General features: G+C 39.8%; 1 protein-coding gene across 3 annotated transcripts in view; it reads left to right on the top strand.

The window, feature by feature from the left end:
• The window catches only part of Sema3e (semaphorin 3E), a 243798-nt gene extending 222227 nt beyond the window's left edge, over positions 1 to 21571 (top strand). For all 3 annotated transcript variants that reach the window (XM_087206757.1, XM_004839770.4, XM_087206758.1), the window contains exon 17: positions 17727 to 21571. In XM_087206757.1, coding sequence (XP_087062883.1) covers positions 17727 to 18179 — 453 coding nt within the window. In that variant the 3' untranslated portion in view covers positions 18180 to 21571. The remainder of the gene's footprint in view (positions 1 to 17726) is intronic.
• The last annotated feature ends 521 nt before the right edge of the window (positions 21572 to 22092 follow it).

Raw genomic sequence — 22092 nt, 5'->3', positions numbered from 1 at the left:
TTGATAGAGGAGCCTGTTTTCAATATGTAGCTGTTGCACACAGGAACTATGGAAAGTGCTTTGCTTGTTATTCCAAGATCTCAAAGCTGAATTTTAGGCACAGTTATCCCCATCTTAACAATGACAATTAAACTTCAGAGAGTTTTGTTTTCTTTCGCGTATCAGGGATTGAACTCAGGGCCTCACGCTTGCCATACAGGCATGACACCACTGAGCCACATCCCTGACCCTAGACTTCAGAGAGGAGAGCTGTAGCTCACACTCAAAGTCAGTGACAGGCCTGGGACTTGCACACAGGTACTCCTCCTGTTTCCAAAGCCCTTCCAATTTATGTTCATTCAGAGTCTAAAAAAATGCTACATGCATTTTATAGAGTATACTGTTTATTCTACAATATTTCAGTTTATAAATGTGAAGTGTGTCACAACATGTTTAATAACTGTTCTGGTTACTCACAGCTAGTAGAATAAATTCAGATCCAGGTTTCTGTGTTCTTTGTACTAGACCACAAAACCTTCCAAAATTAGAATTGCAAATGCAGTTGCAGAAGCTTTGGGTCATGGAACAAGTGGAAAACCATTTCTACGAGAAGTCCTGAAATTGGACTTCTGAAAAGTCCTCTGGATGCCAGCTTGGTCCTTATGTCTATTGTCTTCATCATTCTTTAAGGGGCCATAGTGTTGCAGATTTGCTGGAAAAAGCACAGGTCCTCACATTTAGATGTCAGAGGACCTGCCCACACTGGGAACAGTTCCCAGAATAAGACCTGAAACCATGGCCTTATACGTCATGGGGTTCTTTCCTCAAAGAGCCTTTCAAGCTTACTCTGGTTGTTTGTAGAAGGCTTCCACATCACAGTACACAGGCTGTATTGTTTGAGCCTATGGAGATTTAAAACTCAGAGTGCTCTGCCAATTTTTCTGAATTTTTAACTTCAAGAATGTTTGGTTGATCCCTAAAACTGATTTATTAAATAACTATTAATCCTGCTTGCATAAGCTATATTCTGGAGAACACAGAAAGATGATAATAATCAATAAAATCAATGTTCCTTGTGTCTGGTAATAGTAAAGAGAAAAATACAAGATAGATTAGTTGCACAGAGAGGTTGCAATTGCAAAGAAACGGCATAGAGGGCCTCACTAAGAATGCCACCAAGAACAAGCCGTGTGATGGTATGGAAGGTCTTTGTAGACACTGGCAAGAGTAGGTCTGAACGGTTCTTGAGGAGCACATGTGTGTGTTTAAAGACCATCAGAGAGGAGGGCAGAATGGCCACAGCAAAATGAGAGCAAATCAGAGGCAAAGTCAAAAGTCAGCTCCTGCAAGCTGTGCAGGCCAGTAGGAGGGGGTTCCGTTAGTTCTGAGTTAAATAGGAAGCTCCGGGGTTGTACTCAGCAGAGCTGTGACATGATTCAGCTTTTCAGTAATCTGTGTGGTTATTGCATTAAACTATGTGGTATAGGAGGACAAGAATGAGGAGTCAGGGGCAGAGTATTAAAGGATAAACCTTTATGTTTGAAGACATAACACTGGCACTTAATGTGCTGTGTCTTTTCAAGACTGAACAACGTGCATGCGATTACTTCATACACGAAGGGGCACAGTGCTGGGCATATACTCTCCAGTATTAATGAGAATTAGGAAGGCTGTTTAAAATATCTCCTGGAATACTTTTTCAGTCTTCTATTCTAAGTGTCTGTAATTGAGTATTTGCAGCTAGTGAATATCCACTTGAAGCCAACTATAATCAATGATAAGTAACTCTTAATCTTAGCCCACATGAAGCTTTGAGTCTTATACTGAAGGTGGAAATGTGAAAAAAGAGTCATAATACATTTTCTTCATTTTGATTCTTTTGCAACTAAGGGAAAAGAAAATCAGCTCAACGAATAGGTGTGTGTGGAGATGGCATGATGAGTGCTCAGGAAGGCTGGTGGTAAAGGTGCCATTTAAGACATGTCTTCAAGGACAAGTGGAAGGACCTAACAGAGAGAACAGAGAAGCATGTATCAGGGAGAGGAGAAACAATATGTGAAGTGCAAATCCATAATGGAAATGAGAATGCAAAAATGCATAGACAGGTGAAGGAATCCACTTCAGCTATAAGCCAGTGTGAGCACTTTACATGAGCTGTGAGATCAGTTTCTCTAGACTGGCACGTGGACTTGGGAGATAAGCGGGAAGTCAAGAAGACTATTTAGGAAGGCCCTTCACCAGTTGGAGGAGCACATCAACTGAAGAGAGGTAGCTGGGAGAAGGCAGATTTTCATTTTTATGAGATGGCATTAATGGATTTAATATTTGATGTAAAAGAAGCAAGAGGCAGGATTCACGTTTTCTTTGTTCAGTATCCATGTGGCTGAGAGTAGAGTAGCAATCCAAATACTGCAGGGTGAGGGAAGCATGATAGGGAGAAAGACAGCGGGTTTATTTTTGGCCAGGTTGACTTGGAAGCTCCTGTGTAGCATCCAGAAGCAGAAGGACAGAAAGGCAAGCAGGTCTGGAGAGATCTCAGCGAAGAGGTACTGGTTAAACTTAAGGAAATGATGAAGAATACAGCAAAAAAAATAAATGAAATGACACTTGGCATATGCCATTCAACACTAAGCATTTTACATGCGTTAGTACTTTCAGTCCTTACAATAGTTCCAGGATGTAGGCATTTTTATTGTCCCCTCTATAGCTAAAGAAACTGAAGCTCAGGGGATTCAGTTACTGCACATCTTTCCAGCTGTGACGTCTGGCTCCAGTTGAGCACAGTCTTACTTCAGTTTCTGGCTGGTGGCCCCAGTGCCCTGTTGCCTCACTTAGCATAGCTTGACCTGGAGAATGAGTAATTAAGAACCAGGGACCTGGTGCTGTAAACAAGGAAATCCTCTACATTTAAGGAGATAACAAACTCTGAAAGATGAAGTAAAACAGAGTCAGAAGAAGTAATGATTATAGTTAGCATTTGTTTAGTGCTTACATGTGTCCTGTTCTGTAAGGACTTTATGCATCATAGCTTATTTATTTATTTATTTATTTTTTCTTATTTAGGGAATTTTTTTTTAGTTCTTTTATTGGTACATTTTAGGTATATAATTCATTTACATTTATTATTGGGTGTTTGTACCTGTGCATGATGTATCTTGGTTCTTATTTTTTTTTCTCCATTACCTGTGCACCCTTCACCCCCTCCGCCCTTCCCTATTTACATAGATTTCATTTCCATTTTTTTTTCTTTTCTCATAGTTTTTCCTTTCCCTCTTTTCCTTTCCCCTTCCCCTCCTTTCACTCCTTTGTCTTTGGACCTTTTTTCCTATTTCACATTATCAATTATTCATTTTAATCATTTTAACCCTTGTTTACACTATCAGTTTCTCACACTAGTGAAACTATTTGGTATTTACACATGTGTGTCCTATTTATTTCACTTAAGAGGATGGCCTCGATATGCATCCATTTAGCTATAAATGACTAGTTTTTCATTCTTTATGGCTGAGTAGTACTCCATTTTATTAAAAAAACCCCACATTTTCTTTATCCATTTTCCAGTTGATGGGCACTTGGGCTGCTTCCAAGCTTTAGCTATTACAAACTGTGCCGCTATGAACATGGGTGCACATATATCACTGTGGTATGATTCTTTTAATTCTTTTGGGAAGATACCCAGCAGGGGAATAGCTGGGTCAAATGGGACCTCTAGTCCTAGTTCTTTGAGGTATCACCATACTGATTTCCACAGTGGTTGCACCATTCTGCACTCCCACCAGCAATGGAGAAGGGTTCCTTTCTCCCCACAACCCTGCCAGCATTTGTTATTTGTTGATTTCTTGATAGCCATTCTTTGTGGGTTGAGGTGGAACCTCAGTGTTGTTTTCATCTGTGTCTCTCGAATGACGAGTGATGTTGAACATTTTTTCATATATTTGTTTGCCACTTTTACTTCCTTGTCTGAGAAATGTCTGTTCATTTCAGGTGCCCATTTTTGAATTGGGTCTTTGAATTGGGGGGGGGTCTGATTTTTTTCAATTCTTTATATATTCTAGATAGTAGTCCTTTGTCTGAGGTACAGCTGCTAAAATTTTTTCCCATATTGTAGGTTGTCTGTTAGCTCTGTTGGTGGTTTCTTTTGCAGTGCAGAAGCTTTTTAATAAGATGAGATTCCAGTTGTTGATTCGTTCTGCTAGCTCCCGTGCTGCTGAGGTTTTGTTCATGAAGTCTTTTCCTATGCCAATGTCTTCAAGAGTTCTACCTAACTTATCTTCCAGCAAGTTTAGTGTTTCTGTCTTAATATTTATATCTTTAATCCACTTTGATCTTAGTTTAGTGCATGGTGATAGGTATGGGTCTAGTTTCAATCTTTGGCAGGTTGAAATCCAGTTTTTCCAATGCCATTTATTAAATAGGCTATCTTTTGTGTAATGATAGTGGTTGGCTCCTTTGTCAAAGATGAGGTGGCTGAGCATGTCTGGAGTTGTTTCTGCATCTTCTAATCTATTCCACTGATCCTCAGGTCTGTTAATTTGCCAGTACCATGCTGTTTTTATCACAGTAGCTTTGCAGTATAGTTTCAAGCTGAGGATTGTGATACCCCCAGCCATGTTTCTGTTGCTTAGAATTGCTTTAGCTATTCTAGGTCTCCTATGGTTCCAAATGAATTTTTGGATTGTTTTCTCTAGTTCTGTGAAATATATTGTTGGAATTTCAATTGGCATTGCATTGAATCTATATAGTAGTTTTGGAAGTATGGCCATTTTCACTATATTGGTTCTTCCTACCCAGAAGCAAGGGACGTCTTTCCATTTTCTTGTATCCTCTTTGATTTCTTTTTTCAGAGTGCTGTAGTTTTCAGTGTAGAGGTCTTTTGCTTCCTTTGTTAGATTGATTCCTAGATATTTCATTTTTTTGGATGTTATTGTAAAAGGAATTGTTTCCCTAATTTCTCTCTCAGTGAGTCTGTTATTTGTGTACAAGAAGGCTATTGTTTTTTGAGTGTTGATCTTGTATCCAGCTGCTCTACTGAATCTGTCAATTAAGTCTAGAAGTCTTTTGGTGGAGTTTTGTGTGTCTTCTATGTAAAGTATTATATCATCAGCAAATAATGACAGTTTAACTTCTTCTTTTCCTATCTTTATAGCTTTTATTTCTTTCTCTTTTCTAATTGCTGTGGCTAATGTTTCCAGAACTATATCAAACAGGAGTGGTGATAGTGAGCATCCTTGTTTTGTTCCTGATTTTAGCATGAAAGTTTTCACTTTTTGACCATTTAGTATGATGTTAGCTGTTGGTTTTTCATAGATAGCCTTAATCAGGTTAAGATGAAGACCTTCTATTCCAATTTTCTGTAGGGTTTTTGTCATGAATGAGTGCTGGATTTTGTCAAATGCTTTTTCTGCATCTATTGAGACGATCATATGGTTTTTGTCCTTGGCTCTATTAATATGGTGTATTACATTTATTGATTTACAAATGTTGAACCATCCTTACATCCCTGGGATAAATCCAACTTGGTCAGGGTGTATGATCGTCTTGATGACCGTCTGTATTCTGTTTGCCAGTATCTTGTTGAGGATTTTTGTATCTATGTTCATTAGGGAGATTGGCCTGTAGTTCTCTTTTTGGGTTGGGTCTTTCCTGGTTTTGGAATCAAAGTAACACTTGCTTCCAGGAATGAATTTGGAAGTATTGGTTACCTTTCAATTTCTTTGATGAGTTTAAAGAGTAATGACATTAGTTCTTCTTTAAATGTCTTGTAAAATTCAGGAGTGAAGCCATCTGGACCTGGGCTTTTCTTTGTTGGTAAATATTTTATTACATTTTCAATTTCACTCATTGTAATTGGGGTATTTAGAATTTCTATATCTTCTTCATTTAACCTTGGCAATTCGTATGTATCTAGGAATCTGCCCATTTCTTCTGTGTTATCCATTTTATTGGAGTAGAGGTTCTTGAAGTAGGTATTGATGATCCTTTGGATTTTTGTTGCATCTGTTGTGACTTCACCTTTTTCATTCTTAATTGCATGTATTTGTGTCTTTTCTTTCCTTTTTTTTTGATAAGGTTGGTTAAAGGTTTATCTATTTTATTTATTCTTTCAAAAAACCAACTCTTTGATTCATTAATTTTTTGTGTCATTCTCTTAGTCTCCATTGCATTGATTTCTGCCCTAATCTTTTTAATTTGCTCTCTTGTACGAGCTTTGGATTCTTTATGCTCTTCTTTTTCTAGGAGCTTGAGGTTCTGTATTAGGTTACTTATCTGAGTTTTCTCTGTTTTCCTAATATGGGCATTCACTGCTATGAATTTCCCGCATAGAACTGCTTTCATTGTGTCCTATAGATTCCTGTATGTTGTACTGCCATTTTCATTTACTTGTAGAAACTGTTTGATTTCTTATTTAATTACTTCTGTGACCCATTGGTTGTTCAAGAGGATGTTATTCAGTTTCCATGTATTTGTTGGGGTTTTACAGTTTCTTATGTTTTTGATCTCCAATTTTATTGCATTATGGTCTGATAATATACAGGGGGTAACTTCAATTCTTTTACATTTACTTAGACGTTTCCTATGAGCTAGCATGTGGTCTATTCTGGAGAATGACCCGTGTGCAGCCAAAAAGAATGTGTATTCTGATTTTGTGAGGTGGAACACTCTGTAAACATCTATTAAGTCCATTTGTTCAATAGCTTGGTTCAGTTCTAGAATTTCATTGTTAACTTTTTGTCTAGATGATCGGTCTATTTGTGGGGTATTGAGGTCCCCCACTACAATTGTGTTAGTGTTTATTTGGTTTTTCATGTCTATTAATATTTGTTTTGTATAGTTGGGGGCATTTGTATTTGGTGCATATATATTTAGGATTGTCATCTCTTCCTCTTGGATTGTTCCCTTCACAAGGATGTAGTGACCATCTTTGTCTCTCTGGATTAGTTTTGGTTTGAAATCTACTGTGTCTGCAAATAAGATTGCTACCCCTGCTTTCTTCTGGGTTCCTGTGGTGTGGAGAACTGTTTTCCGTCCTTTTACTTTCAGTCTATGAGTTTCTTTTTGAGTTAGGTGTGTTTCTTGTATACAGCATATTGTTGCATTTTCCTTTTTAATCCATTTTGCCAGTCTGTTTCTTTTGATTGGTGAATTGAGGCCATTAACATTGATGGTTATAATTGATAGATATTGATTTATCCTTGTTATGATGTTTTACTTTTGTTGGCTCTTTTATTTCTTATTTTCCCCCCTTTCCCTTTAGTGTCTTGACTTGTCTGGTGGCTTCCCTCTGTTGGGCCTCATGGAGTTGTGACCTTCATTGCTTTTTTCTAGGATATTGTTTAGAATTGCTTGTAGTGCTGGTTTGGTGTTCATGAAATTTCTCAGGTGTTCTTTGTCATGGAAGTAGCTAATTTCCCCACGCAGGATACAACAGTCTAGGTTGGAAGTTATTTTCTTTTAGGGCTTGAAATACATCACTCCAGGCTCTCCTTCATTTGAGGGTTTGTGTTGTGAAGTCTGCTGTGATTCTGATGGGCTTTCCTTTGTAGATGATTTGTTTCTTTTCTCTAACTGCTTGTAGGATTTTGTTCTTCTGTTGGGTTTCTGGGATCTTGACTGTTATATGTCTAGATGTAGATTTTTTTGATCATGGCTAGTTGGAGTTCTATATGCCTCACTTATCTGTATGTCTAATTCTCTACCTCTGTCTGGGAAGTTTTGCACTATTACTTCTGTGAACAGTTTTTTAATGTCAATTGTGCTTTCTCCTGTTTTTTCATGGACTCCTATCAGTCTTATGTTATTCTCCTTTGCATCATCTAGCAGTTATTGGATTGATTTCTCATGGTCCCTTACTATTTTTAAGAAATCTCTATTTTCATGGTTTCTAACTGCAATCCTGTCTTCTATATCTGATATTCTATCTTCAGATTCCCTTAATCTGCTGAGGATACTTTCAATGAAGTTTTTGATCTCCTGAATATCTGTTTGAATCTGTTTCATGGATTCCATTTCTTTCTTATGTTGGGTGATCATGGTTTCCATTTCTTTCTTATGCTGGGTATTCATGGCTTCCAGCATGTTTCTGAGCTCATCTATTTTTTTTATCTGTTTCTGTTCTAGATCCTCTAATCATGTCTTTCACTCTGCTCACCATCTCTGCAGCTATCTGGGAGATTATTTCTGCTTTGAATTTTTCTAGAGCCTCATTCATCTGTTTTGTTACTTCCTGTGCTATCAGTTCAGGGCATCCAGCTGGTTGGTTATGGGATTTTTCCATCTCATTTCCCCCAGGATTTGCCCTTGGTGGGATGGAAGTCTGAGTTTGTGCCTTGCTTAAACGTCTTCTCATTTTTGTTTTTGGTACTGTCCTTGGTTTGACTCCTGGGTTGATAGTTTGAAATTGCTTATTGTAGGTATCTTTGTTGCTTGTAATTAGAACCCTTATGGAATAATTGCTTCTCAGAGGTGTCTTCCAGATATAGCTGGTCTTTAAGTTTTGAGTCTCTAATGACTCTAAGGCCATCTCATTTTCCTTATACTAGGAAGGTTCATTGACTAGATCAGTACCAACACCTTAGTCCAAGTGATGCAATCAGCAACACCATTGCATCAAGTACATCTTTGAAAATGACATTTTGTGGTAGTTATTAATCTATCACCTTTAGCTGTGTGAATTAAATCAAGATCGAGGACCAACCCAACATACAGTGAATAAACTCTTCAATATAACAACTTTACCCTTTAGGATGGGGAGTTAGAAGGGTTGGGGAGGGAGGGACAGATGGGAAGAAGGATAGGGGAAGGTTAGCAGTGTGGCCAGAGGACACAGGTGAGAAGGAAAAAGAGAATAATAGGAAAATGAAGAAGAACTCTGAATGAGGACCAAAACAGGGACAAAAAGGGAAGATGAACAATGTGGGAGAGCAAGAGAGTGAGTGTAAGAGAGAGAGAAAGGAAAGAGAAAAGAAAGAAGAAAAGAAAGAAAAAAAAAGAGAAAAACAAATATTTGCAAAGAGTAGGAAAAAATTAAAGATAAGAGGTGTAAGAGAAAAGAGAAAAGTAACCAAAATAATAAAACTAACTTTGGGAATAAAAAATAACCATGAAGATGAAGGGCCTCTTTCAGGGTCTGTCTCTGCTGTCACAATAGACAACGTGGGTTGCAGTGTGCAGATATAAGTCAATGAGTCTCACCAAGCTAGTCACAGACCCATGAGATTCAGGCAGATTTCTGGCTGCAAGTCCCAAGTTGAGCTCCCCGTCCTCCTGTAGGGTTGAACTCTGCAGAGTTGTATTGCAGGTTCCAGCTGCCCTTCCTTCCCCTGAAGATAGTCCCAGTCCTGATGGGAGGTGAAGATGACTCCAACTTACCCAGTACAGTGGTCTGGTGGTCCGGTGTCCTCTGCATCTTTGTAGTGTGGAACCAGGTGGCTGTACAGAGGAGCGGGGGAGGGAGGGGGGTGTCCATTGGATTGCCGCCGGGGTGCGGGCTGATTCAGCATGTCCCTTGCAACTCGCGACCTTGGTACCGCGTCTGCAGACCTGCCTGTCTGCAGCGGGCTGATTTGGCGCATTCCACGTGACTCATCATCATAACTCATTTAAAATGTAGAATGTTTCCCTGAGAAAAATAGTGTTGCAGTGTGCATTGTGGAAATGAGGATAGAATAACCAACAGTGCCTTCAGAGTAGACAGCTTCGAAAGAATGTACTCAGAAAAAAGTCAGGAGATTGTAACATAAGAGAACCAAAGAAAGAGGAATGGGATAAGATAAGGCACCAAACAGTGTCCCATGGAGAAATGTAGATGCGAGAATCCGACCTCGAGCAAGGAGTTCAGTGGCGTGGGAACGATGGAAACCGCCCAGCCTTGGGCCAGGTGCTTGTGCATCTGTGTTGGAGGAACCGCAGTGCGGCCTGGCCTGTGATACAGAAAGCTTCAGATAAGAGAGGTGGGGGTGATGATGGAAGAAGGCAGAGTGATGAATCTTATTTTTTTGTTTTTTAGAGAGAGGGTGACTTGGCTACATTTATGGGTAGGGAAGTAACCACAGAAAAGAATATGTGCAGGCAGTTGGCGAAGCAAGGTGAAGGGCATGTGAGAGAAAAGGGAATCGCGGACAAAAGCTAAAGGATGCCTTCTAAAAGAGGTGCCCGTTCTCTGAAGGAACTGGGAGAAAGGAACTTAAAAGAGTTTATTTAAGGAGGTGGGGTAATTATACCCACAGAATCCAAGATTAACCATTCCAAATATCCTCTATCGTTAATTAAATTTGGTGGCTGTGTATACTTTTATATATAGTTTCCATTTGAAATTCCAGTCTAAATCTTCCTTACATGAAAAGTATAAAACCATTACTTTATAATTTTAGAAAAGAAACTTCCTCATCCATAACCAAAGCACCACTATAGCCTTATCTATTAACTCTCAATTCCTAGAATTTCATATACTCAAATTCACAAGCCTCAGTAATAATTGCAAAAATTCAATCCCAACATCTTTAAGGAAAGGAATTCATTCTTGTTGAGGTATTTAGTTGTAGAATTGAAATATTTCTTTATCTCTAAAATGTATAATACTAAAACTGAGTAAATGTGGCAAATATTGGGCATTCATTATTTTTTTCAAGTTTATTGATACATTTTAGGTATACAGTACAGTTACATTCATCATTGGGATCTTGTACCTTTATGTGATGTATCTTGGTTCTTACTTTTTCCCTGTTCTCCTGCCCTCCCTTCACCCCCTCGGCATTCATTATTTACTGAGACTTAAGTGTTATTAATTCATTGTGTCTAATTTTGTTATCATCATAAAGAAAACCATAGTTTCTTCAAACTACTCAAAAGATTAGTAAGCAATTCCCCACCTGATGGAAAGGGTTGAATATTCTGAGCTTAGAATGTATCATTGTTAACCTTCACAAAGGCTCCTGGGATCTGACAATGATTTAAAAGCAGACCTCCCCAGGGCTGAATCTGGACCTCTGACTCCTTAGGAAATAAGATTTTATTTGAAAATTACCAGACCAATTCTTCACCCAGTGTCTATGGCTATTTTCCTGTGGGAATGAGAAAAGGGAGTAATTGCAAAGAGGCCAAGTGACTCACACACCCAAATGCTCACAATGCAGAAGGGACTTTGACCCCTGATGTACAGGCTCAAAGGAAACTCTGACACATTGAAGCCTTATTAAGTGAGTATGACTAAAAGTACCACTATATTTTGGTGGAAAACCATCTATCAACTAAATGAAGCTATTGTTTTGTACTGAGTACAAAAAATTCATAGTATGAGTTTCAGTGGAGTCAAACTGAGCAACTTGTTGAAGTACATTATTTTGAACTTTGCTCTTTAGCCTTTCATTGAGAAAATCATAGTATACTCTAATAACACTGTGACAAAGTTTGGCTCTAGGGTAAAACTTAAATCTCATGCGGGGGAATTTGAGATCAACCTTAAGATATAAAAAATAATTTTATGCCTATTCCAATTGGTATATGGCATATAAGCAAGAGGTTGGTCCATAAGCCAACCTGCTTACTTAGCATCTATATCCTTTATCAGACATGGAAGAATTACTTTCCCCTTGATACTTACTGACCTTTCTACTGTTGATTCTCTGTTTAAGGGAAAATATGTTTGTGTATCTCTAAAATAAGGTACCTCACATTAAAATCCCCTACTGAATGCATTGTGTAGACATTAAGGAAGGCACAGGTGTTTGCGTTTAGGATGGGAAAGCCAAACAAAGGGTAAATTGCTATCCAAGTTCCAATGCTTCAATTGAAATTCATTCTCAGTCATTTTTGTCCAATGACAAAATCTGTCGCTTCTCAGCTCTGCATTCAGGCCACCTACTAAATGGTGTAAACTCAGCGAAGTCCACTGAGTAGTGTTGAGAAATTTAATAGGCACGGTTAATTATCAGTCAGCAGCCGCTTCCCCCACTCACACCACAGCGTTTCTGGGGTAAATGTGTACAGACTAAGTTAAAATCCAATTGTATTAATTTTATTGCATTTCATGGCTTCTATAAAAACAAAACAAAGAAAAAAAAAGTGCGCAAATTACCTTTTTGCTATTGATCACCCAAACTTGGGCGCTGCTGAAGGAACATCTCGTGGCGTCTCCGTGGCAGCGAGACTCACTTTCCTGAGTTTCTCCAGCACCGGCCCCTACAGGACGTGTGAGGGTCAGTGACAGTCGCAGTGTACATCGGTGTCTTTCTGCAATGTACTGAAACATGGGGTTCTGTTCCACATGAATATTATTTCATTGTTTCTCTTGTTTTCATAACATAAAGTGCATGAACTCTTGCCTCATTTGAAACATCTGTTTAGTCCTTTTGATGTTTTTTAGTCTATTAAAAATGCTCGTCTCTTCTACACTACCAATTCTTTACAATAGATAACTATTCAAAATTTAAATTTTTAGCCTTGAAAAGAATATTTTTACATTACCATATGTCCTAAATATAGTTTTTAAGATTCTGGAGTAATTAATTTCATTTTAACCCCTTGATGGTGACAAAAGAGTTCATGTATTATAAATGAAGAATATTATTCTAAGAAGAGAGTTTTAAATATCTCTCTTCTGTTAATTTTCCAACAGAATGCAGAGTGTTTTTGAAAATTAAATGTATCTTCCTGAATCTATGGGATCAGATACAGATCTATTTCTGATGCCTCTCAGACCACTTTGATTTTGATTGAACTCATGGGCAGTGGACAGTAAATAGTCAAAATCATGATTCCATTCACCTTTTCATCACCCTTGTTCTAAGGTAGATTAGAGTAGCCTGTGTTGGTCTGCACACAGGCGCGCTCTCTGCACCCTACCCTGAACGGGCACTGTGGGGAGCTGCATTCCTTTAGCTGTCTGGCATCTCTGTCCTTCTAGGAGAACATGCACCAGAGCTTTTCCCCAGGCCTCAGTGCCAGGAAAGATGGGCTTGTCCTAAAAAGTAATTTTAAAAGTCTATTTTAGAGTGATTTTCAATCTTAGAATTTTTCGTGCTTTTTCTTTCCTGTAGTCATTGGAAAATTTAGTGTTGAATGTGTATTTCAATTATAGCAGTTGTACAATGCCTTATGGTATGAAATTTTGTGTTTGAACATTGTATTTACTTTAATTCTTTCTCATCTGAATTTCCCTTCATTCTGATATTTTTACCTGTGGAGATTTTTAATAACACATTCCACTTACATTTATTTTGATCAGTGTTTCTGAAATCCTGTGATCCTGTAATTATAGTGTATTACAGCTTAAGCAGGCTTAAGACACAAACTTAATTTATTTGTTGCCAAACCAAGCTAGTCATTACAAAAAACTTTTTAAAAAACTTTCTTGGTTTTGGTTGTTTTTGACTTCCAACATATAATTTAGTTAATCACTCTACTTAGTTTGTGGCATGTTGTCAGGATAGAGACACACAAATCTCTTGTTCCACCTTCTTTTTCCTGGATCACCTTTCTCTACTTTTCTACATGCATGGAAATGTGCCCATCTATTCTGTATCTTCCTTCTTCCTGCTTTTAAACTCAGCACTACGAGTCCTCCCTCTTCCTGTGTCTCATTGGCTCTCACTGCTCATCCATATCCCATAGCCTGCATACAGCACTCTTAGCTTGTCATTCCCAGAAGAGCGAGCACTGTTGTCCTCCAGTCCTCCCATCCCACCCTGTGAGCCTCGCTGCAGGTCACCCCTTGTAGATGGAGCTCGAGTGACTGCAGACCTCAGCCTTCCTGTTCAAGAGCATTACCACCCCAGCTCTGCACTCTGGAATCCGGGCGGGTGGGTTCCTGTCTCCCTGTGTCCTCCCCAACATCTGGGGTTATTCCCTTCTCTAATGTCTGTCTTCCTTCTAAGGCACAGTGGTGTCTTTTTAAAATTTATACCTCCAGAGGCCAGGGATTTAGCTCAGTGGTTTCACCGCCTGCTGCACAAGCGCAAGGACCCGAGTTTGATCCCCGGTACCAAAAATAATAAAAAAAGTAATTGGTGCCTCCAAAATTTGCATGTGAACTTGAGCACTTGCTGAGCATTTGGGTACTTACTAAACTTAATACTTATTTGAATTGCCCATTTATGTACTTTTCCATTTTTTCTCCTTTATTTCTCTTTATGTTCACTTCAAATTCTTTACATCTTTTAGATATTAATCCATTTTTAATATAAATGTCACACATTTCCTTGAGTATGTTTGATATTTTGAATATTACATGTTTTACCTTGAGTTCGTATGATTTTTTAGCATCTTCTTGTATCAAAAATAAGTTTCCTTTTCCAAATAGTTTTCCACACAGTTTGGACTGTCCTAAAATAAGCTATTAAACAGTTCACACTGTCTCTACTAGATAACCATGTCTATTATACATCAGGGTCTTATAAGAAAGTGTTTTTAGTAAAAAATGTTTATTTTATGCTATCATGTTAGACATATTTTCTGCAGGTCAATCATTCTATGTACTGAAGACTGGATACATAAACCAACAAAAATAAATATGTAATTGTTGGTTATTATTTCTTTACTAAATTTATTTCAATATTAATTATATTTGGAATTAAACATCCCAAGGCCTATGTCTATCTGTTTCCTAAGAAAAGTGTGCAGCCCTATGTTAGTACACATGGAAATGGCTGCTCTTTGCTAACCAGCTACCAGATGTGCAGAGTTCTTTGTTCAATTACTTTTTTATTTGACATTATGGAGCATATTGAATCAATCTTTATAACTAAGAATATTAAAATCATTTTTAGTAAGAAATTCTGCATTTATAGAGATGGCCCATAAGAGTATTTGATAGAAATGATATATTACATACCAGCCTCTTGACCAAGGAAATCTGGGCTGCAGACACAGTAAAAGCACAGCTGGCTGAAAACAATTCTGTAATCAAGACTGGATGTTGGAGGTACCCACATTAACTAGAGTGGAAAGACTAAATCATGGAAGGATGTCAAATACAAATTTCTAAGTCATTTTTTATTTTTAGGTATGCATGGTCTATGGAAGACACATTTACCTTTCAAGGTGGTTTAAACTACATCATGTATGGCCCTCCAAACTGACGGTTAAATAACTCTTATTCCTGACTTTGTAACGTGAGTTCACCACACCAGGGAAGACCAGAATTCTGAGGCAGGCAGTAACTCCTGCATGCCGGGGGGTGCTGGGGGCAGCCCCATGCTGGCTGTCAGGACTCCACACCCCGTGTTGTGGCCTTGTGTGCATTTCACATCCGTATAAAACAGTGTTTCTCAGAATGGAACTTTGGCTTGTGAAAGAGTGGCCAATTTTCATTCTAGACATAAACACACATGCACACACACAATTCCGTGTGTGAAGATTTGCATTCATTCGTTTTTGTTTTGTTTCTTCCTAAATTGCTGCTCTGTGCCAGAAGCCAGGCCAGATGACTTCCCTGTTTTTCCTGTTTAACTCACTCACAGGAGACTTAGAGAGAGACAGGGAAGGGAGGGCCATTGTCACTGAGGAGGGTGGGTACGATTCTTTCAGGTGAAAGTGACTCCTAGAAGCACCATAGCACACCTGTGCCTCACGAGCACACGGATGTTCACATACATTTTCCTTTGTGTTCTGAGCATTTTATTCATATGAATAACTGAAAGAAGAAAGGGAAGGGATTTGCCCTTAAGGAGTATATTATATGGTTATAGAGATGAAAGTTTCAAGAAAAACAGTTTAAAAATGAATTACAGTTTGTGTGCTACACACGTGAGTGTTGCTGAGTTACAAAAGGAAGGAACAGGTCTCTACGAGCTGCAGGGGAAGTGGTTATGAAGAAAGTGAGTGTTTAAGCCAGAAGGAATTTTTTTAATGTATGTAGAGTGTAGAAAAGGATTCACTAAGAAAGGGAAAGAAAGAACAAGACCAGAATGAGACCTTGCAGAGGGATACAATAGCAACGCAGGGAATGGCTGCAGGAGTAACTGGGAAGGGGAGGTGCGATTCTAGAAATATGCTGTTGCCCTTCTCCTACCGTTAAATGTCAGGTGTCTTCTCGGCATGATAAATGACACACATGAAAATCTCCATTATATATTAACAAGAATGAAATGCTGCACACATTCTTATGCTTATAGTTTTTATTCAAATACAAAGTAAGTTTATTCAAAGAAAAATAAGTTTATAAATAAAACATAAACCAACCTATACATCATTAAAGTGCTTATCTACCTTGAGAAATTTTTTCACGTAGTTGTCTTCATGAATATAAATGGGGTGCAGACTGCTGTGTATGGGCATGTGTGTGTGTGTGTGTGTGCATGTGTAAAACATACTGCCCCCAGCACTGCACCTCGTGTGGTGACTCAGTGCACTCAACATTCATCCAGTGACATCACACTTCTGCATGTATTGCCACATACACTTGCATTTGGTTTCCATTTGGCTGGAATGTGTCATTAACATGTTAAACCCATCTTTGTTCTTCTTCACATCTGGGAAACATTAAGCCTCTGAAAATGGTTCAGAATTCATGATAAACACAAATACTAAGGCTTAGGTTGATCTTTCATATGATCCCAAATACAGCTTATTAATTTATATTGAATTCTGTGATAACAAGCTCTCTGACTTCAGAGGTTCTTACAGAAAATTCATTCATCTTCAGGAATGCAGTTATTGGACAGTCCTGGCTGGAGAAATGCTGTATTAAGCTATTTGTGGTCTAGATTTCGAGCTGAGGGACTTGGTTAACTCAGCAATTCTCATCTGCTTGGGGAAAAGGTGGAGATCTCAGTAAGTTCACTATTCAGAGCAGATACACAAAGTGAGCTTTAAAGGGAGAAGTGGAACAAATGTTTGTTGACAGGAAAGGCAAAGGTGGCACAGAAAGTTAATGGTGGACTGTTAATACATCTCCGAACACTATGCAGCACGTGTGGTGGTGACAGCCAGCAGGTGTGCTGCTGGTGCGGGGAGGGATTCTTCCCCCACAGGGTCTGAGGGAGTCTGATGAGAGAGACCATCGCAGTCATCCTTAGGAAAGCCCCTGGGGGCAGAGGGGAGAGCAGAGTTCCTGAAGCAGAATGACTGGGTTTGCACCAAAAGGGAGAGAGAAGGAAGTCTTGGGGAGTCTGCTGCAAAGCTGGGAGATGGTCCTGAGGGATGAGAGTGTGACACAGCGCCAAAATAATGAAGAGAAAGACGCCTCTGTCAGCGCCATCACCAAGGAAACATTGAAAAAAGTTTGTGGTGCCCGGGATGTGCAGACGTAATGACAGAATTGGTGACTAACAGTTCAGGAGAATTGAGATGCGATCCTCAGAGGCAGGAAGCTAAGAAATGGCGGCGGGTGAAAATCACTGCAATTACAGGTGTTTTCTGGTGAAGGGAAAACACGTGTTTTAATTCATTTTTACTAATAGAAACTAATAGAACACAATTAGACATACCATCTTAGAGATGTTAGTTGAAATAAGGAAGTAGAGGTGTTATCAGTTGGAAATAAAGGGTGAGATCAGTGGAGATGGAGAATTGTGCCCTAGAGGAGAAGGGAAATCTGCAGGGAACCTGGGAAGGAATGAGGAGGACCAACAGGACAGTGTAGTGGCATCTGCGCGCGCGCGCACACACACACACACACACACACACACACGGGCCTGCACCCTTCGCAGTGTGGACAGGACTCAGGACGTGTGTGCACAGGGTGCCTGCGGGCGGACGGGCCCTGGCGGGGTCCTCCCGGGCAGCTCACCGCACTGCGCGCTTTCTTGCAGGTGCGGACGGACGACAGGGTGCTGAAGTTGGACCTGGGGCTGCTCTTCCTCCGGCTGCGCAGCTCAGACGCCGGGACCTACTTCTGCCAGGCCGTGGAGCACGGCTTCGTGCACACGGTGCGCAGCCTGGTGCTGGACGTGCTGGAGGAGCGCGGCGTGCACGTGATGTTCGGCAGGGACCCCCGCGAGGCTGGGCCCCACAGGGCGCGCTGCCCGGCCCCCAGCAGCCTGGCGCCCGCCGCCCGGCCCTGGTACAAGGAGTTCCTGCAGCTCCTCGGGTACAGCAACTTCCAGCGGGTGGAGGAGTACTGCGAGAAGGTGTGGTGCGGCAAGAGGAAGACAAGGAAGCTCAGGGTGTCGGCGTCCAAGTGGAAGCTCCCCGGGACCCCAGACAAGAGGCCGCGCGCCCCGCCCGAGCGCTACCGCCTGCCCCGGCACGCGAGGGCCTCCTGAGCCGCTGCCCCGCGCAGGAGAGCCTGAACGGCGGGGGACAAGCTATTCTGCACACTCAGGAGACCGGACACACCTCTCCTACTGTTAACTGGTTTTTAAACAAGCACACTGCTTCCTAGTTTCACATTTTATTTATCAGAGAAATGGCCATAGCCGTAGTTTGGAGCTTGAGCTCTTTCCATGGAAATTGTCATTTTAGCCTCAGAAGACTTAAGATTATTAGAATGTTGAAGGAAACAGAGAATGTGCAATCATGGAAAATATAAAAATAAGTGTTTAAGGTTTCTAAGTTTTTGCTTTCCACCATGACCAGCAGCTCTTTTAACACTCTAATTGGACTTTCTGTCCTCTGTATGATATGAATTATTGTGCTAAAGTTGTCTAAGTCCAGGAATCTCAAAAGCAGGTGTGTTGCGATTGCTGTGAACGAGGAGAGAACATCATGGGCCCTTTCATGAAACGGTCCCCCACCTTGTGTGGAATCTTCCTGTTTTACAAGAGAATGCATTCTTTAAATTTCACCCCAGTGTGGAAAGAAGGAAATTGATTCCTCAGAAAGATGTCAAAGATGTCCACACCCAGAGTATGGATAGTTAGAATTCTCACTGAAAGATTTTTGCTGCCCTCTTGTGACCATAAAAGTAAGGAAAGATTTGAAAGCAGCGTATGAGTAAATAAATATAGCTAGCCCTTTTCCAGAAAGAGCCAACTGAAATGATAAATGTTAATCTTATGTCATGCTTTTAGATGGAGATAATGTTTATAGATAATTCTTTACTTTCCAAGTCAAAAATGATATCACAATACTGAAACTCCATTAAAACTTAAACTTTGAAGCTTTCTAAAAAATCATCCTTGAAAGTTTAAAGATATTCTGGAAATATAATTTATTTGTGAAAAATGTTAAAACATTTTGTTCTCAGATATCAAATTGTCTTCTGTGTTATATGACCCAGAGGGAATTGTTTCACGAGTTCAATTAACTACTGAGATATTCAGAGCATTTTCACTTTTGTCTTAGAAACATTGCCAAAGTTTACATTTTTGAGAATGTTTATTTCTCAGAGGCTTTTTTTTCCTATTTTAAATATTTAGCAGTTACCTTTCTGAAATATAAATTTGCAAGACATTTGCATTTAAACAAAAGCAAAAGCAAGTGCATTACACATAAAACAATTATGCATATTTATTTACATGTTTAATGTATATATTTATCTTAGCTTTCAGAGTTATAGGCTATATAACTAAGAAGCTAAACTGTTGATACTTGGTTCTTGCTGACAGCCTTATTCTAAAATTAGTAAGTGCATAAATATCTCTGAGGAAGTTGAAGAAGTGCTTTGGACAGTTCTGCAGGTTTCAGATCTACTGGGTACAAACACGTGGGAAATGGACAGGCACTGAAAAGCCCAGCTGCTGTTTGCCTCAGGTCCACAGGACACCACTGCTGCCACCAAGACTAACTGGAAACAGCTGGTCCTGAGAGTTATCTTCTTAAACTGCATTTCAGTAAAAACCTGCCCAGTTTGGGAAACTGGAAGCATAGGCACAGATCACAGGCCTTTTACCAAAGTTTATATCCAAGATACTCAGAAGGTGATCAAGTAAGTCAATAAAGGACAATTTGTTGACAATATTCTTTCATTAATACATGAGAAGGAAAAACAGGACCTTCTACTTGTGAATTCTAATAAATGAATAAGGCAGATTTGGCATAAGTAGCTATCATTTTAATCTCAATACACACAGGAGCAATTGATGACAGTGATGCTGCATGTGAACTAAATAAGGCTTTTATTTAATGACGTGTTAAGAACTAATGCATATACACTATTCAACTAAAGTAAAATTACTGTTAACCAGAATATACACATTTTATGTAAAATCTAAAGGCAATTCTTGGAAAATAAATTTAGTCTCAAGTGTAAAAATGCTCAATTTGAAAAAAATTTGATAAAATTTGGAGGGCTCAGGTCCAAAGTTAGGGAGAATACTAAATTACACAGGGGTACATATATTCATGTATCGTGTACCTGGCTACTTGCCTATTTACAGTAGTAGCTGGAGAATGGGAGAGTAGAGTGAGGATGAAGAGGACAGAGCAGAGAGAGAGGTTTTCAAAGATGTGTCCGGTGTCCCACTGAATTCCCCCCCCCCGCCCGCCCCCCCGCACATTCGCGCCCACGCCGCTCCAGGAGCACGAAGCTGATAGAGAATCTCAACCTCCCAGCCCAGTTCCAAAAGGACATTGTCACATGGAAGTCCCCCCTTCTTTAGCCAGAGAGGCCTCCAGACTAAAACGGAGCTCCTCCTCACCACAAGCGGAGGCGCCCTCCTCCCTCAGTGCTGCTCACTGCTGAGCTAGAGAGCGAGATTGCTTTGGGGACTTTCAATCTCAAAGGCATTTCCTTCGTGATGCGGCAGGCCCTTCCCATCTCTAACTTTCCACATTGCCATCTTTTTCTTTTGTGCTCGTTACCGAATGTTTCAGGTGCAAACCTATCAACTTGGAGAAACAGGGATTCAAAATAGAAAAGAACACTCACAAATCTAGGAAAAATGCAAATAGAAAGTCACTGCCTGTTTAGTAAAAGGCCATTCCGTAGCTATGTTAGAGCTTTATCTTCCTTTCTAAAAACAATTAAATCATTAGGAAGTTTTCACTGTTTAATATTTGCTGTAGGGTGTGTGTAGGGTTTTGTAAATCTTCATAGTGATTATGAATATCTGTAAAATTTGTACAGTACAGTAAATCTTTTGGAGTGTTAATGTTAAGCATGAAAGCAACACAGCAGCTGTTGTCCTTAAAAATGAACTGTCCTTTAACCTGTCAAATAAAAAAGGGTTTCGTGTTGTGGAGATACCTGAGATCCCGGGAGAAAGTGCTACACTTGTCATAACACTAAGGGGTCCATTTATTTTTCTCACAGCAGAGCACCACACTGAGTTACATTTTAAAAGAAGTGCTTATTTTTCAGGCCAACAATTGCTGCCTTTGAATCGACAGAAACAACAGGTTTTTCACAAACACTCGGTCATAGCAGCGTTATTTAAGCTGGTATTTTTTTCCCTTGGGAAGATAGCTTTATGTATTGCCTTTCATTACAATCTGAATGTGTTCCATTTGTGTTTAAATGGCTTAGTTATAAGCTACAGCACTATGCTAGGGTATTTTTGTCTCTATGGTATCCTGACACTTGCTCTGTGGGGTCCAAATGATTTCCTTTCCCTGATCTCAGCTGTGAGACATACTCACGTCTAGTGGCAATGCTTCTGGGACTGATGACAAACTGGATCTACCACGCCATGCCACACAGTTTGTCTGTACCATTATGGACAATTTCTTTTGGTTTGAATCATATGAAAGAGAAATAAATATTCATCAAACACTTCATGCTGTCTGAAGAATATTTTCTATGATTTTTACTCATTGAATTCAGGTTTTCTATGGCTAGCATAAATACAAGCATGCAATGTCAAACTTGCAGGAATTTTTTAAAAGTTAGAAAAGCACTCAGTTTTCTTTCTTGAAAATTTCTTGCACATTTCCTAAGAGGACGACTTGTAGCAGTTGGGTTTATTTAGGCTACACCATGTTTCTAGGACCAGCAGCCTTTGAAGGAATTTCCTTCAAAGTGTCACCATTCTGCGAAGAGATTTGGAGCATGAATGCTTCAGAGCGGCTATGATAAAACCTCTGTGATTTCTGCAGGTCTCAGGTTCTAGTTTCATGTACCGATCTGCTGGTTTTTGTGAGCCATGGGGAGGCCATGTAAATGAGGTCTGGTACTGACCGAGCCTCTCCTGAAGAGATTTCTCTCAGAGGCGAATCTTATTCCCTGAGCAAAGAGTCAAACCACTAGAAAGGACACATTTGGCCCAGCCCTGCGATGGTGTCTCTGAGAGCTCTGTG

The sequence above is a fragment of the Heterocephalus glaber genome, unplaced genomic scaffold (assembly GCF_053883595.1).
Source record: "Heterocephalus glaber isolate CG9 unplaced genomic scaffold, H.glaber_assembly_v1.0 deba00000678, whole genome shotgun sequence".
Classification (NCBI taxonomy): Eukaryota; Metazoa; Chordata; class Mammalia; order Rodentia; family Bathyergidae; genus Heterocephalus; species Heterocephalus glaber.
The sequence above is the reverse complement of the archived record's forward strand: the minus strand, read 5'-3'. Positions and strand labels throughout refer to the sequence as shown.